The sequence below is a fragment of the Colletes gigas genome, unplaced genomic scaffold (genome assembly GCF_013123115.1).
Source record: "Colletes gigas isolate AHSC1104 unplaced genomic scaffold, ASM1312311v1 Colletes_gigas_Sc00040, whole genome shotgun sequence".
NCBI lineage: Eukaryota > Metazoa > Arthropoda > Insecta > Hymenoptera > Colletidae > Colletes > Colletes gigas.
The window spans coordinates 1,145,976-1,163,086 of record NW_025106669.1 but is presented as its reverse complement, the minus strand read 5'-3'; the positions used below and the strand labels follow the sequence as shown (position 1 = coordinate 1,163,086).

At 36.3% G+C, this 17,111-nt stretch overlaps 1 protein-coding gene across 7 annotated transcripts in view; it reads right to left on the bottom strand.

Annotated features, from left to right (window-relative positions):
• The window catches only part of LOC122402804, a 183,480-nt gene that overhangs the window by 37,391 nt on the left and 128,978 nt on the right, over positions 1-17,111 (bottom strand). For 6 of the 7 annotated variants that reach the window (XM_043405908.1, XM_043405904.1, XM_043405906.1 and 3 more), the window contains 2 exons: positions 5,265-5,429; positions 709-990 (listed from right to left, as the gene is read on the bottom strand). In XM_043405908.1, the coding sequence (XP_043261843.1) occupies positions 709-990; positions 5,265-5,429 (447 nt within the window). The remainder of the gene's footprint in view (positions 1-708; positions 991-5,264; positions 5,430-17,111) is intronic. The other variant, XM_043405910.1, reaches the window with a different exon arrangement.

Here is a 17,111-nt window from a genome sequence, read left to right as displayed (position 1 = left end):
GTCGGTAAAGTGTTAAGATCTTCAGATTTTCAACAATATTTTTGAACAATAATCAAGAAAAGATTCATTTGCTTTTCAAAGTACTGAATTTTCACAAAGAATAGAACAAATACTTTTAATTAACAAATTCATTTATACAAATTCCATGAAATTAAGTTTGTCATCATTTCTTTAATAAGTTCTTCAGATTTTCAACAATGTTTTTGAACAATAATCAAGAAATGACTCATTTGCTATTCAAAGTCCTGAATTTTCACAAAAATTAGAATATTTTTAACTGAAAAATTCATTTATACAAATTCCATGAAATTAAGTTTGTCATCGTTTCTTTATTAACAATTTACCGACCGGTAGCGGTTGATTAATCGGCTATCGGTCGGTAAACGTCGACCGATAAAACAGTTGACTAATAGGCTATCGGTCGGTAAGCGTTGGCCGGTAAAACAGTCGATTAATAGGCTATCGGTCGGTAATGTGTTAAAATAAACGGTCCATATAACCTTCAACGACGAAGTCATTGAAATGGTTGAATTCTGTTGTACGTAATTGCCAAATCAAAGTGCTTGAGATCAGTCGAGTGTACGAAATTTGTACGTATCGAAGAACGGGGGAAAAATGGCTCGCGTTTGAGCTTTGAAAATTGGTTCCATGGGGGGGGGGAGAACGGAAAAGGCAGAAAAGATAGAATGAAAACAGGCTCGGTCTCACCTGCAGCTGCAGCTGCAGCGGCCGCGGCCGCCGCTGGGTACTGCCATAATGTGGGCGGCCATGCGGCTGTGGCGGCTGTGGCGGCGGTGGCGGCGCTCGCTGCGGCGCCGATGCCACCTAGCGTGGAATTCAGGCTGGAATTCAGGCTGGAGCCGAGAGCAGCGTTCAGTGAGGGCGCCAGGGCTCCCGAGGGAATGGCGAGGTGGGCCGGACGGTCCTCCCCTCCAGGCCCACCGCAATGCACCAGGGTCGCACCGCCTACCGCCATGGCCGTGCTCGAACCTAACAACAAGGCCCAATAAAATCCATTTTAGACTCTCTGTGGAAACGGAATTACGTTCGTTTCAGGCTCGTAGAGCACGCGATCTTTCGCAACTCCGTGACCACGACAATCTTTTTCTTTTTAATTGGAAGCTTCTTTTTATCTTTTTTTTTAATTGAATATTATTTGATTGAATGTTTCTTTTAATTGAATATTATTTAATTGAATCTTTCTTTTAATTGAATATTATTCAATTTTGCTTGATCTTTAGTTTCGAGATGTGATTATCGGGAACCTTGTTGGATTATTTAGTGCACAGGGATTCATGCCACGAATAATTAATTTCGGATACAATATCGACACGCCATTTCACCATTTCACCGATGCAATTAGATTTCAGTTTCCTTATTATACTTCGGTCATCCAAACTAGTTTTCCATACAAATATTCATTTTGCAACAAACAGCAATTTATACTAAAGTTTTTTATCTCAAGATTACCAAATAGTTCCATAAAATATTCTTAAAGTCGCCACTAGTTTTTCAGTCGTTTCATGTGATATTTTGGCCCATTCTAACTAAAATAACTCGTTTCGAAGCAGTCTTGTTCGATGTCTTCCGTTTCCGATACATTATTACACAGAATTCGCTAATTTCGCGGTAAAATATATTCCAGGGAGACAAAATTAATACAATGGTCTTCCAAAAACGTCGAATATCGTTAACAAAGACGAATAATTACGATACACGAACGATGAGGACAAATGTTAGCTCCCCGTCGAGCCTATTTTCATCTCCGCACGCGTCGCCATTTTATCTGGCCCGTAACAATGGAACGGAATACTCTGTCGAGGATAGTATTTCAGCATTGTACGACAAGGAACAAGTGACGTGTATACTATGATTCCTGTCTTCCTGTGTCAGATACAACGGTCGTCTTCATTCTCATCTATCTTCCTACGTTTTTATCATTCACGTTCGAATATAGTGTCGTGGTGAAGCACCGATCCTCATCATGAGATCCCCAGCAGTCAACAAAATGTGTTTTCATTTATTATTGAATTACACAATTATCGAATTATCAACGTACACTAAGAAATGAATACCTCATATCCGAATAATATTTCTTCTTTTTAAGAAAACGCTAATTTCTGGGAAGATTTAGACAATTCTACGAAAAAATATAAGTTTGGAGGTTAAGGCTACTTGCAATAATGGACCTATCTGCAACTCTGTATTTCCATATTTCTACAACGAAGTTTATTGAACATAACTTGTTTAAGAACCATTTTGATAACAACTTTTGCAACTAAGAATTGCCCTCTATTCTGTACTTTATTACTGAAGCTCGAGTGTAAGGTTGCAAAAGCGTCCTTATGGAAATTCATTCGCTTAATTTAACATAACCTCCAACGTAATATTTGTTTGCATATGCATTCGCTGATGTAGTATGAGTGATAGTTTACTATAGTGATGATTCTTACGATACACCCCAGACCTAACCCAGACTTAATTCAGACTTATTCCAGAACTGACCCAGACCTAACCCAAACCTAACCCAGACCAATTCATCGCTGATAACGGGGGTTAGGTCTGGATTAGGTTTGGGTTAGGTTTGGGTTAGGTCTGGATTAGGTCTAGATTAGGTCTGGGTCAGGTCTGGATTAGGTCTAGATTAGGTCTGGGTCAGGTCTGGATTAGGTCTAGATTAGGTCTGGGTTAGGTCTGGATTAGGTCTAGATTAGGTCTGGGTCAGGTCTGGATTAGGTCTAGATTAGGTCTGGGTTAGGTCTGGATTAGGTCTAGATTAGGTCTGGGTTAGGTCTGGATTAGGTCTAGATTAGGTCTGGGTTAGGTCTGGGTTAGGTCTGGATTAGAACTAGATTAGGTCTGGGTTAGGTCTGGGTTAGGTCTGGATTAGAACTAGATTAGGTCTGGGTTAGGTCTGGGTTAGGTCTAGATTAGATCTGGATTAGGTCTGGGTTAGGTCTGGGTTAGGTCTGGGTTAGGTCTGGATTAGAACTAGATTAGGTCTGGGTTAGGTCTGGGTTAGGTCTGGATTAGAACTAGATTAGGTCTGGGTTAGGTCTGGATTAGATCTGGATTAGGTCTGGGTTAGGTCTGGGTTAGGTCTAGATTAGATCTGGATTAGGTCTGGGTTAGGTCTGGGTTAGGTCTGGATTAGAACTAGATTAGGTCTAGGTTAGGTCTGGATTAGGTCTGGATTAGATCTGGATTAGGTCTGGGTTAGGTCTGGGTTAGGTCTGGGTTAGAACTAGATTAGGTCTGGGTTAGGTCTGGGTTAGGTCTGGATTAGAACTAGATTAGGTCTGGGTTAGGTCTGGGTTAGGTCTGGATTAGAACTAGATTAGGTCTGGGTTAGGTCTGGGTTAGGTCTAGATTAGATCTGGATTAGGTCTGGGTTAGGTCTGGGTTAGGTCTGGGTTAGGTCTGGATTAGAACTAGATTAGGTCTGGGTTAGGTCTGGATTAGGTCTAGATTAGGTCTGGGTTAGGTCTGGATTAGGTCTAGATTAGGTCTGGGTTAGGTCTGGGTTAGGTCTGGATTAGAACTAGATTAGGTCTGGGTTAGGTCTGGAATAAGTCTGAATTAAGTCTGGGTTAGGTCTGGGTTAGGTCTGAATTAAGTCTTAAGAAGACGAGTTTGCTAATTAGAAAATCTAATTTTTCTTCCAGACCTAACCCAGACCTAACCTTGACTTGATTGAGACTTATTCCAGACCTAACCCAGACCTAACCCAGACCTAACCCAGGCTTAATCCAGACCTAACCCAGACCTAACCCAGACTTAATCCAGACCTAACCCAGACCTAACCCAGACTTAATCCAGACCTAACCCAGACCTAACCCAGACCTAACCCTGACTTATTCCAGACCTAACCCAGACCTAACCCAGACCTAACCCAGACTTACTTCAGACCTAACCCAGACCTAACCCTGACTTATTCCAGACCTAACCCAGACTTAATCCAGACCAAACCCAGACCTAACTCTGACTTATTCCAGACCTAACCCAGACTTAATCCAGACCTAACCCAGACCTAACCCAGACCTAACCCAGACCTAACCCAGACTTAATCCAAACCTAACCCAGACCTAACCCAGATCTAACTCAGACCTAACCCAGACTTAATCCAGACCTAACCCAGACCTAATCTAGTTCTAATCCAGACCTAACCCAGACCTAACCCAGACCTAATATTGAGAACATTGAAAAACTGCTACTTGAACATCATAAGATACCATTTTTGCAGAAGATGAGAATAAATAAACTTAAAAACACTATCATAAAAGAAACTAATACACTTTTCAATATAATAAGAAACAAAAATTATTGAAAACATTGAGGATGAAAGCAGACGAAGGAATGATCGAATTGGAGAGTTTATCGATGAAATAATAATAGATAAAATGCCAAGTACCATTTGAGCCAACGTCTGCGTGGAAAATCGCCTCGGAAAACTTTTCCTCCGCCACTTTTATCCGCTTTTGATACGCAGTAATGCTCAGGGTCGACTACATTCGCCGAGAAAAACTCATTCTAGGCTAATTACTTTTCATACCTGTTTTAACCGCGCGTTGGTATTGTTACGAGCGTTGTTGTGCTTAAGGCGCGCTCGTTGCGTCACCGTTTCTTCTGACAACGCTTTTTTCCAACGACAAGAAACATTTAAGAAACAATCTACATCTCCAGAGCAAATCTCTTGATGTGTTATGAACGATGTTTTCAATGTTTACGTTGATTATTAGCTAACAAATCTCTGATTGCTACACACATCATGCGTACAATGTGTACAATTGTCCCTGACTGCATTTATAAACTTCAATTACAAGTTTTCATTAGTGGTACACTTAAGAATGCTCATGTAATGATTAGAATTTTTTAATGAAGCACCAAATTGTAGATTTGAGACAAGAAAGACGGATTAAATTTGCTAAAATAGTATTTAATTAGAATTTTGGAATAGATAGGAAGAAAAGTGAACTTTCTGAGAGTGGAAAAGTTATTTCCTCCAATACAAAGTTGTCCAATATCTATTTAAACGCTATTTAAGCATAATAGATGAGTGTGTTCTAAAAGTCATTTTATATTACATACCTTGAAGCTTTTGTCAATATTTATCATATATTTTAATATATTTTCAATGTTAAAACTGTTGTCGAGCTACCTTATTTAGGGTCTAGTAACTTGAAATGGAAAAAGACCCCAAATGAAGGTTGAAAGAAGAAAAATGGCGATCGAAGGAGTCCAATAGCTGAGATTTTAGAACTTACCGAGATTGTCAGGCTGGAAGTGATGATAGCTCGCATGATGCGAGGTGTGATGACTCAGGGAGACATTGCGCATCGAAGTCGAGGTTTCCTGATGCTGCAATCTCTGCCTGGCCACCGCGATTCCAACTGGTACACCACCAGCCCCTGCATTCGACACCACGATCCCTGAAATACAGATATATGCGTCCACATAAATTTCAAGTTTCCATTTTCTCACTCTTAATCACCTTCAATATCCCGAATTCTACGCCATTTTCGTTCCAAGAATAAAGGTGGAATGAAAAACTGTTTATATATGCAGATATATTATCCACAATATGCTACTTCCGCCTAATCAATTCCACTGTATACCTAAAAGTTCAACGACCTTCTGACTTACTAGAGTAACACTGTTCTTTCGTAAGTTGCCTTTCTAATGGCGTTTCTACCTTGTGGGATTTAAAAAATTCAATTTTTCTTTGCATCGTCTCTCAGTATGTAGTCTCGAAAATATGTCTACCAAATATTAGATTGAAATTTGAGAAACTGACGAAGTTATAGCCTGCTGAAGTGTACCAAATGCAAGTATAACTGGACGTGAAACATTAAGTTGCCTTTCTAATGGCGTTTCTACCTTGTGAAATTTAAAAAATTGAATTTTTCTTTGCATCGTCTCTCAGTATGTAGTCTCGAAAATATGTCTACCAAATATTAGATTGAAATTTGAGAAACTGACGAAGTTATAGCCTGCTGAAGTGTACCAAATGCAAGTATAACTGGACGTGAAACTTTAAGTTGCCTTTCTAATGGCGTTTCTACCTTGTGAAATTTAAAAAATTCAATTTTTCTTTGCATCGTCTCTCAGTATGTAGTCTCGAAAATATGTCTACCAAATATTAGATTGAAATTTGAGAAACTGACGAAGTTATAGCCTGCTGAAATGTACCAAATGCAAGTATAACTGGACGTGAAACATTAAGTTGCCTTTCTAGTGGCCTTTCTACCTTGTGAAATTTAAAAAATTCAATTTTTCTTTGCATCGTCTCTCAGTATGTAGTCTCGAAAATATGTCTACCAAATATTAGATTGAAATTTGAGAAACTGACGAAGTTATAGCCTGCTGAAGTGTACCAAATGCAAGTATAACTGGACGTGAAACTTTAAGTTGCCTTTCTAATGGCGTTTCTACCTTGTGAAATTTAAAAAATTCAATTTTTCTTTCCATCGTCTCTCAGTATGTAGTCTCGAAAGTATGTCTACCAAATATTAGATTGAAATTTGAGAAACTGACGAAGTTATAGCCTGCTGAAGTGTACCAAATGCAAGTATAACTGGACGTGAAACATTAAGTTGCCTTTCTAATGGCGTTTCTACCTTGTGAAATTTAAAAAATTCAATTTTTCTTTGCATCGTCTCTCAGTATGTAGTCTCGAAAATATGTCTACCAAATATTAGATTGAAATTTGAGAAACTGACGAAGTTATAGCCTGCTGAAATGTACCAAATGCAAGTATAACTGGACGTGAAACATTAAGTTGCCTTTCTAGTGGCCTTTCTACCTTGTGAAATTTAAAAAATTCAATTTTTCTTTGCATCGTCTCTCAGTATGTAGTCTCGAAAGTATGTCTACCAAATATTAGATTGAAATTTGAGAAACTGACGAAGTTATAGCCTGCTGAAGTGTACCAAATGCAAGTATAACTGGACGTGAAACTTTAAGTTGCCTTTCTAATGGCGTTTCTACCTTGTGAAATTTAAAAAATTCAATTTTTCTTTCCATCGTCTCTTAGTATGTAGTCTCGAAAATATGTCTACCAAATATTAGATTGAAATTTGAGAAACTGACGAAGTTATAGCCTGCTGAAATGTACCAAATGCAAGTATAACTAGACGTGAAACATTAAGTTGCCTTTCTAATGGCGTTTCTACCTTGTGAAATTTAAAAAATTCAATTTTTCTTTGCATCGTCTCTCAGTATGTAGTCTCGAAAGTATGTCTACCAAATATTAGATTGAAATTTGAGAAACTGACGAAGTTATAGCCTGCTGAAGTGTACCAAATGCAAGTATAACTGGACGTGAAACTTTAAGTTGCCTTTCTAATGGCCTTTCTACCTTGTGGGATTTAAAAAATTCAATTTTTCTTTGCATCGTCTCTTAGTATGTAGTCTCGAAAATATGTCTACCAAATATTAGATTGAAATTTGAGAAACTGACGAAGTTATAGCCTGCTGAAATGTACCAAATGCAAGTATAACTGGACGTGAAACTTTGAAGCTGTTTTTCTACTTTCTGGGATTGAAAAAATTGAATTTTTTTTGCATTGACTTTTAGCAGAAATCGAAACAAGTACCCTAAAACTATCGATTATACTTACACACAATAATTAACGTACCTATTTCGAGTCATGCCTAACGATGTAACACTCATGTGTTAATGTGCTCAATAGGGTGGGTCCTTAGCTACAGAGGTGAAAATTTCTTTTTTAATTTTTTTTTTTTTTTTGACTTTCCCTCATATATTGTGACACTTGATGAAGTGAATAGAATCATTTATGCCAAATTTTAGCGTGATTGAACAACTACAACGGAACACGTGACACATTTGAAATTTGAAGTTTTTGAAATTATAACGATTTCGTATTACAGTCGAATGTAATTGCATCGTCTTACTCTGAATTTATTAACCGATATTTTTTGGTGAAATTATAATTAGTAATTATCACTCAATTTATTATGAAATATTGGATTTTTCCGAACACACTTTGGCAGTGTGTTTTGCAAGTAAAACTGAGAACGTTGGGAGATTCTAGAGGCCAAAATAAAACGAAAATCTTGATCGAGGCTTCGTTAAAAAGTTATTAAAAAATTAAATTGAAAAGTTTCTAATCATTCTGGAAAAAATATTGTGAGTTGCAGGGGTTAATTATAATCATTTTTGGTGAATAGAGATACCCTCAAAATCCTAACCATTTTCGAGAAAAAAATTAATTACTGAAAATATAATGTCGGGTCACCCTGAAAATTGAAAAGTTTCAAATCGTTTTGGAAAAATTATTTTTGGGTGCAGGGGTCAATTACAATCATATTTGGTGAACAGACATAACCTCGCGATCCTGCGCATTTTCGAGAAAAAAATTCAAGAAGGTGTGAAACTTTTCGACGGAAAAAAAGAATATCAAATCGTTTTGGAAAAATTATATTTAGTTACAGGGGTCTATTACAATCATTTTTTGTCATTATATATACCCCAGAAATCATACGCGTTTTCTAGAAAAAAATTCGAGAAGGTGTGAAATTTGTCGACGAAATTCAAAAATTTCAAATCATATTAAAAAAATTATATTTAGTTACAGGGGTCGATTACAATCATTTTTGGTGAATACACATAACCTCGAAATCCTGCCCATTTTCTAGAAAAAAATTCAAGAAGGTGTGAAATTTTTCGACGGAAAAAAAGAATTTCGAATCATTCTGGAAAAATTATTTTTATTTGTGGGGGTCGATTGCAATCATTTTTGGTGAATAGACATACCCCCGAAATCCTAACCATTTTCGAGAAAAAAATTCCTTAACGAAAATATAAATTCGGGCCAAAAATTGTCACGCCAAAATGTCCCTTCAATCTTTAAAACGTCATAACTTCTGAACGAATTGGACGATTTCAATGTTTCAAACGGCAAACAACGCGTATTTAGATGAAGAATATGTAGAAATTGCAAAAATATTCGAAAACTTATTCCTTCGCTTCGAAAAATGAGAAAAACTCCCTAAAAATGGTCCAATTTTCAAACAGCCATAACTTCTGAACGGATTGAAGGATTTTAATGTTTCAAACGGCAAACAACGCGTATTTAGATGAAGAATATGTAGAAATTGCAAAAATATTCGAAAAGTTGATCCTTCGCCCCGGAAAATGAGAAAAACTCCATAAAAATGGTCCAATTTTCAAACAGCCATAACTCCTACAATAGTGAATATATTTGAATGAAACTTTTTTCTGAAGTAGGTCTCATGGGCACCTACGAAAAAGTACTAAACAACTTTTCTATAGAGCATCAAACAAAATTACTAAAAATTAAAAACGAATTTTCAAACACAGTCGACAGGGTGTAGATGCTTAAATTTTTCGACGGAAAAAAAGAATTTCGAATCATTCTGGAAAAATTATTTTTATTTGTGGGGGTCGATTGCAATCATTTTTGGTGAATAGACATACCCCCGAAATCCTAACCATTTTCGAGAAAAAAATTCCTTAACGAAAATATAAATTCAGGCCAAAAATTGTCACTCCAAAATGTCCCTTCAATCTTTAAAACGTCATAACTTCTGAACGAATTGGACGATTTCAATGTTTCAAACGGCAAACAACGCGTATTTAGATGAAGAATATGTAGAAATTCCAAAAATATTCGAAAACTTATTCCTTCGCTTCGAAAAATGAGAAAAACTCCCTAAAAATGGTCCAATTTTCAAACAGCCATAACTTCTGAACGGATTGAAGGACTTCAATGTTTCAAACGGCAAACAACGCGTATTTAGATGAAGAATATGTAGAAATAGCAAAAATATTCGAAAAGTTGATCCTTCGCCCCGGAAAATGAGAAAAACTCCATAAAAATGGTCCAATTTTCAAACAGCCATAACTCCTACAATAGTGAATATATTTGAATGAAACTTTTTTCTGAAGTAGGTCTCATGGGCACCTACGAAAAAGTACTAAACAACTTTTCTATAGAGCATCAAACAAAATTACTAAAAATTAAAAACGAATTTTCAAACACAGTCGACAGGGTGTAGATGCTTAAATTTTTCGACGGAAAAAAAGAATTTCGAATCATTCTGGAAAAATTATTTTTATTTGTGGGGGTCGATTGCAATCATTTTTGGTGAATAGACATACCCCCGAAATCCTAACCATTTTCGAGAAAAAAATTCCTTAACGAAAATATAAATTCAGGCCAAAAATTGTCACTCCAAAATGTCCCTTCAATCTTTAAAACGTCATAACTTCTGAACGAATTGGACGATTTCAATGTTTCAAACGGCAAACAACGCGTATTTAGATGAAGAATATGTAGAAATTCCAAAAATATTCGAAAACTTATTCCTTCGCTTCGAAAAATGAGAAAAACTCCCTAAAAATGGTCCAATTTTCAAACAGCCATAACTTCTGAACGGATTGAAGGACTTCAATGTTTCAAACGGCAAACAACGCGTATTTAGATGAAGAATATGTAGAAATAGCAAAAATATTCGAAAAGTTGATCCTTCGCCCCGGAAAATGAGAAAAACTCCATAAAAATGGTCCAATTTTCAAACAGCCATAACTCCTACAATAGTGAATATATTTGAATGAAACTTTTTTCTGAAGTAGGTCTCATGGGCACCTACGAAAAAGTACTAAACAACTTTTCTATAGAGCATCAAACAAAATTACTAAAAATTAAAAACGAATTTTCAAACACAGTCGACAGGGTGTAGATGCTTAAATTTTTCGACGGAAAAAAAGAATTTCGAATCATTCTGGAAAAATTATTTTTATTTGTGGGGGTCGATTGCAATCATTTTTGGTGAATAGACATACCCCCGAAATCCTAACCATTTTCGAGAAAAAAATTCCTTAACGAAAATATAAATTCAGGCCAAAAATTGTCACTCCAAAATGTCCCTTCAATCTTTAAAACGTCATAACTTCTGAACGAATTGGACGATTTCAATGTTTCAAACGGCAAACAACGCGTATTTAGATGAAGAATATGTAGAAATTCCAAAAATATTCGAAAACTTATTCCTTCGCTTCGAAAAATGAGAAAAACTCCCTAAAAATGGTCCAATTTTCAAACAGCCATAACTTCTGAACGGATTGAAGGACTTCAATGTTTCAAACGGCAAACAACGCGTATTTAGATGAAGAATATGTAGAAATAGCAAAAATATTCGAAAAGTTGATCCTTCGCCCCGGAAAATGAGAAAAACTCCATAAAAATGGTCCAATTTTCAAACAGCCATAACTCCTACAATAGTGAATATATTTGAATGAAACTTTTTTCTGAAGTAGGTCTCATGGGCACCTACGAAAAAGTACTAAACAACTTTTCTATAGAGCATCAAACAAAATTACTAAAAATTAAAAACGAATTTTCAAACACAGTCGACAGGGTGTAGATGCTTAAATTTTTCGACGGAAAAAAAGAATTTCGAATCATTCTGGAAAAATTATTTTTATTTGTGGGGGTCGATTGCAATCATTTTTGGTGAATAGACATACCCTCGAAATCCTGCCCATTTTCTAGAAAAAAATTCCTTAACGAAAATATAAATTCAGGCCAAAAATTGTCACTCCAAAATGTCCCTTCAATCTTTAAAACGTCATAACTTCTGAACGAATTGGAGGATTTCAATGTTTCAAACGGCAAACAACGCGTATTTAGATGAAGAATATGTAGAAATTCCAAAAATATTCGAAAACTTATTCCTTCGCTTCGAAAAATGAGAAAAACTCCCTAAAAATGGTCCAATTTTCAAACAGCCATAACTTCTGAACGGATTGAAGGACTTCAATGTTTCAAACGGCAAACAACGTGTATTTAGATGAAGAATATGTAGAAATTGCAAAAATATTCGAAAAGTTGATCCTTCGCCCCGGAAAATGAGAAAAACTCCATAAAAATGGTCCAATTTTCAAACAGCCATAACTCCTACAATAGTGAATATATTTGAATGAAACTTTTTTCTGAAGTAGGTCTCATGGGCACCTACGAAAAAGTACTAAACAACTTTTCTATAGAGCATCAAACAAAATTACTAAAAATTAAAAACGAATTTTCAAACACAGTCGACAGGGTGTAGATGCTTAAATTTTTCGACGGAAAAAAAGAATTTCGAATCATTCTGGAAAAATTATTTTTATTTGTGGGGGTCGATTGCAATCATTTTTGGTGAATAGACATACCCTCGAAATCCTGCCCATTTTCTAGAAAAAAATTCCTTAACGAAAATATAAATTCAGGCCAAAAATTGTCACTCCAAAATGTCCCTTCAATCTTTAAAACGTCATAACTTCTGAACGAATTGGAGGATTTCAATGTTTCAAACGGCAAACAACGCGTATTTAGATGAAGAATATGTAGAAATTCCAAAAATATTCGAAAACTTATTCCTTCGCTTCGAAAAATGAGAAAAACTCCCTAAAAATGGTCCAATTTTCAAACAGCCATAACTTCTGAACGGATTGAAGGACTTCAATGTTTCAAACGGCAAACAACGCGTATTTAGATGAAGAATATGTAGAAATAGCAAAAATATTCGAAAAGTTGATCCTTCGCCCCGGAAAATGAGAAAAACTCCATAAAAATGGTCCAATTTTCAAACAGCCATAACTCCTACAATAGTGAATATATTTGAATGAAACTTTTTTCTGAAGTAGGTCTCATGGGCACCTACGAAAAAGTACTAAACAACTTTTCTATAGAGCATCAAACAAAATTACTAAAAATTAAAAACGAATTTTCAAACACAGTCGACAGGGTGTAGATGCTTAAATTTTTCGACGGAAAAAAAGAATTTCGAATCATTCTGGAAAAATTATTTTTATTTGTGGGGGTCGATTGCAATCATTTTTGGTGAATAGACATACCCTCGAAATCCTGCCCATTTTCTAGAAAAAAATTCCTTAACGAAAATATAAATTCAGGCCAAAAATTGTCACTCCAAAATGTCCCTTCAATCTTTAAAACGTCATAACTTCTGAACGAATTGGAGGATTTCAATGTTTCAAACGGCAAACAACGCGAATTTAGATGAAGAATATGTAGAAATTCCAAAAATATTCGAAAACTTATTCCTTCGCTTCGAAAAATGAGAAAAACTCCCTAAAAATGGTCCAATTTTCAAACAGCCATAACTTCTGAACGAATTGGAGGATTTCAATGTTTCAAACGGCAAACAACGCGTATTTAGATGAAGAATATGTAGAAATAGCAAAAATATTCGGAAAGTTGATCCTTCGCCCCGGAAAATGAGAAAAACTCCATAAAAATGGTCCAATTTTCAAACAGCCATAACTCCTACAATAGTGAATATATTTGAATGAAACTTTTTTCTGAAGTAGGTCTCATGGGCACCTACGAAAAAGTACTAAACAACTTTTCTATAGAGCATCAAACAAAATTACTAAAAATTAAAAACGAATTTTCAAACACAGTCGACAGGGTGTAGATGCTTAAATTTTTCGACGGAAAAAAAGAATTTCGAATCATTCTGGAAAAATTATTTTTATTTGTGGGGGTCGATTGCAATCATTTTTGGTGAATAGACATACCCTCGAAATCCTGCCCATTTTCTAGAAAAAAATTCCTTAACGAAAATATAAATTCAGGCCAAAAATTGTCACTCCAAAATGTCCCTTCAATCTTTAAAACGTCATAACTTCTGAACGAATTGGAGGATTTCAATGTTTCAAACGGCAAACAACGCGTATTTAGATGAAGAATATGTAGAAATAGCAAAAATATTCGGAAAGTTGATCCTTCGCCCCGGAAAATGAGAAAAACTCCATAAAAATGGTCCAATTTTCAAACAGCCATAACTCCTACAATAGTGAATATATTTGAATGAAACTTTTTTCTGAAGTAGGTCTCATGGGCACCTACGAAAAAGTACTAAACAACTTTTCTGTAGGACGTCAAATAAAATTGCTAAAAATCATAAACAAATTTTTAAGAAATATCGACAGGGTGAAATTAAAAAATTTCAAATTGTTCTGGAAAAATTATTTTCAATTGCAGGGGTCGATTACAGTCATTTTTGGTCAATAGACATACCCCCGAAATCTTACGCAGTTTCGAGAAAAAAATTCCTTAACGAAAATCTAATTTGAAGACAAAATGGTTCCCCGAAATTTCGATGCGAATCTTTAAAACGTCATAACTTCTGAACGAATTGGAGGATTTTAATGTTTGAAGCGGCAAACTACGTGTATTATGGTATAGAATATGTAGAAATTCTACCAATAATGAAAAAATTGTTCCTTGACCCCATAAAATGAAAAATAGACTACATCAAAATGGTCCAATTTTCAAACAGCCAATTCTCCTACAATAGTGAATATATTTCAACGAAACTTTTTTCCGAAGTAGAGCTCATGGGTACCTACAAAAAAGTACTAAACAACTTTTCTATAGAGCCTCGAACAAAATTACTAAAAATTAAAAACGAATTTTCAAACACAGTCGACAGGGTGCAGATGCTTAAATTTTTCGGCGAAAAAAAAATTTTCAAACCTTCAAGACACATACCTAATCAAGTTTCAGCGACAGTTTGAAAAACTGTTCAATAATTCACTAGGAATAGAATATTCATAGTCAACGAGGGTTAATTCAATGTCAACGGGGGGGGGGGTGGTTATCATAAAAATTTCAAAACTCTAATTTATCACCAGATTTAACACTAGATTTAACACTAGATGGCCCGAGGAAGTCATTTCGACTGCTTTTTTTAACTTCGATTAGAAAAACAATTATAATGACACAATTTCTCTTGCGACCTAAATTCATAATATTAAAAATTAATTTTAAACAAATTTCTTTAAACATTAGTCATTCATTCTGACTGCTTTCGGGCAACATAGATACAGGGTGTCCCAAGCTAAAGTGTGACAGCCGCGATACTGCAATAACTATCGACGATACGGAAAAATTGTTTATACGAAAATTGCAGGATAAAATAGGATCTTTATTCCGGCGTGAACGGAAATTTTATTTATGTCATCAATTTCAAAGATACGACGACGAAGTTTCGTTTTTTAAACGGAACTATATATTTTCTTTTTCGATCATGCGATAGTGTTTCACGATACGAATTCATTAACCTGCGATTTATTTACCCGATTTTCATTAGTTTTCAAGATACAGCGATTGGAAATTTACTGATTTTCGGCGAAGACGTCTCGGCGAAGTATATACTGTCCTCCGTTCACTTGAAGTCCCGCGAGACGGCACAGGGGCAAGGGGAGTCGTACCGCCCATTTATCTGTCTCGCTCACTTGCTCTCGGTCAGTCCGCATGTGCGCGTAACTGCCGCGACGAATAGCGAGCTGGAGACCGATGTGTGCGTGGGAATACGTGTGCCCCTTCTACTTCTCCCGCATTCCTTACGCGGGACTTCGAGTGAGCGGAGGACAGTACTAAGTTTCAGTCTTTCTAGTGTCAAATGCAACACGTGGTCCTGTTGTGTAATCTGGCTCAAATTTTTCACAGAACATTTCTCCTCCCAATTGTCACAATCTTGGGGAGGGGAGGTCAAAAGGTAATCTAATAAAGTCTAAAAAAATAAGGACCAACCTAGAGCTCTCAACCATCACAATAAACTTCAAATAAAATGTGATTAGGAGAGGATTTTCGTTCGAACGAAACTCGAGAAAATGATATAAACGAACGACAGACGAACGACGAACGACGATCGATTCCCGCCGCGTACTGGAATCAGATCCACCGAACGAATTCACCCAGCCTCTCTCTACCGCTGCTCTTTCACGTTTTGCTCGCGTCCGTTCCTCGCGTGACGTAACGCAGGATAAGCGTAGGCTCCGGTGATCGTTCCATTCGCGTGCATGTGCCGAGCGATAGACACAGGGTCGAGACTCTTTCGTGCCACGCCTTGTGTTTGCGTCGCCATGCGTGCCACGCACCTCCTACTTAACAACGCTGCTGCCCCCCTCTCTCTCCGCCCCCCCTCCACTGCTACGCCAGAGCCACGCTCCACAGCGCTCACTCTCCGCTTTCGCGCGAACCATCCAACGTCTGCTCTTTATCTTTCTCTCCCACCAAGTTCACCTTTTCATCGCACTTCCTTAATTCCTTTTCACCCTTCGCCTCGTTCTCGTCGTCTTCGACCACTTTACTTCCTTGAATTCAAATCATTCTGGAAAAAATATTCCGAGTTTTGGGGGTCGATTACTATCATTTTTGGTGAATAGACATAACCTCGAAATCCTAACCATTTTCGAGAAAAAAATTCGAGAAGGTATGAAATTTTTCGACGGAAAAAAAGAATTTCAAATCGTTTTGGAAAAAATATTTTCGGTTGCAAGGGTTAATTACAATAATTTTTGGTGAATAGACATATCTCCGAAATCCTTCGCATTTTCGAGAAAAAAATTCGAGAAGTTATGAAATTTTTCGACAAAATTCAAATATTTCAAATCGTTTTGGAAAAATTATTTTCGGTTGCAAGGGTCAATTACAATAATTTTTGGTGAATAGACATACCCTCAATATCCTAACCATTTTCGAGAAAAAAATTCGAGAAGGTATGAAATTTTTCGACGGAAAAAAAGAATTTCAAATCGTTTTGGAAAAAATATTTTCGGTTGCAAGGGTTAATTACAATAATTTTTGGTGAAGAGACATATCTCCGAAATCTTTCGCATTTTCGTGAAAAAAATTCGAGAAGGTATGAAATTTTTCGACGGAAAAAAAGAATTTCAAATCGTTTTGGAAAAAATATTTTCGGTTGCAAGGGTTAATTACAATAATTTTTGGTGAACAGACATACCCACGAAATCTTGCGCATTTTCGAAAAAAAAATTCTTTACCGAAAATGCTTCCCTGAAATTTCATGCGAATCTTTAAAACATCATAACTCCTGAACGGATCGGTGGATTTTAATGTTTAAAAAGGCAAACGACGCGCATTTTAATGGATAATATGTAGAAATTCCAAAAATATTCGAAAAGTTGATGCTTCACCCCGCAAAATGAGAAAACCCCCATAAAACATTGTCCAATTTTCAAACTGCCATAACTCTTACAATAGTCGATGGATTTCATTGAAATTTGAAGGGGAAATAGAGCTCATGGATATCTGCAA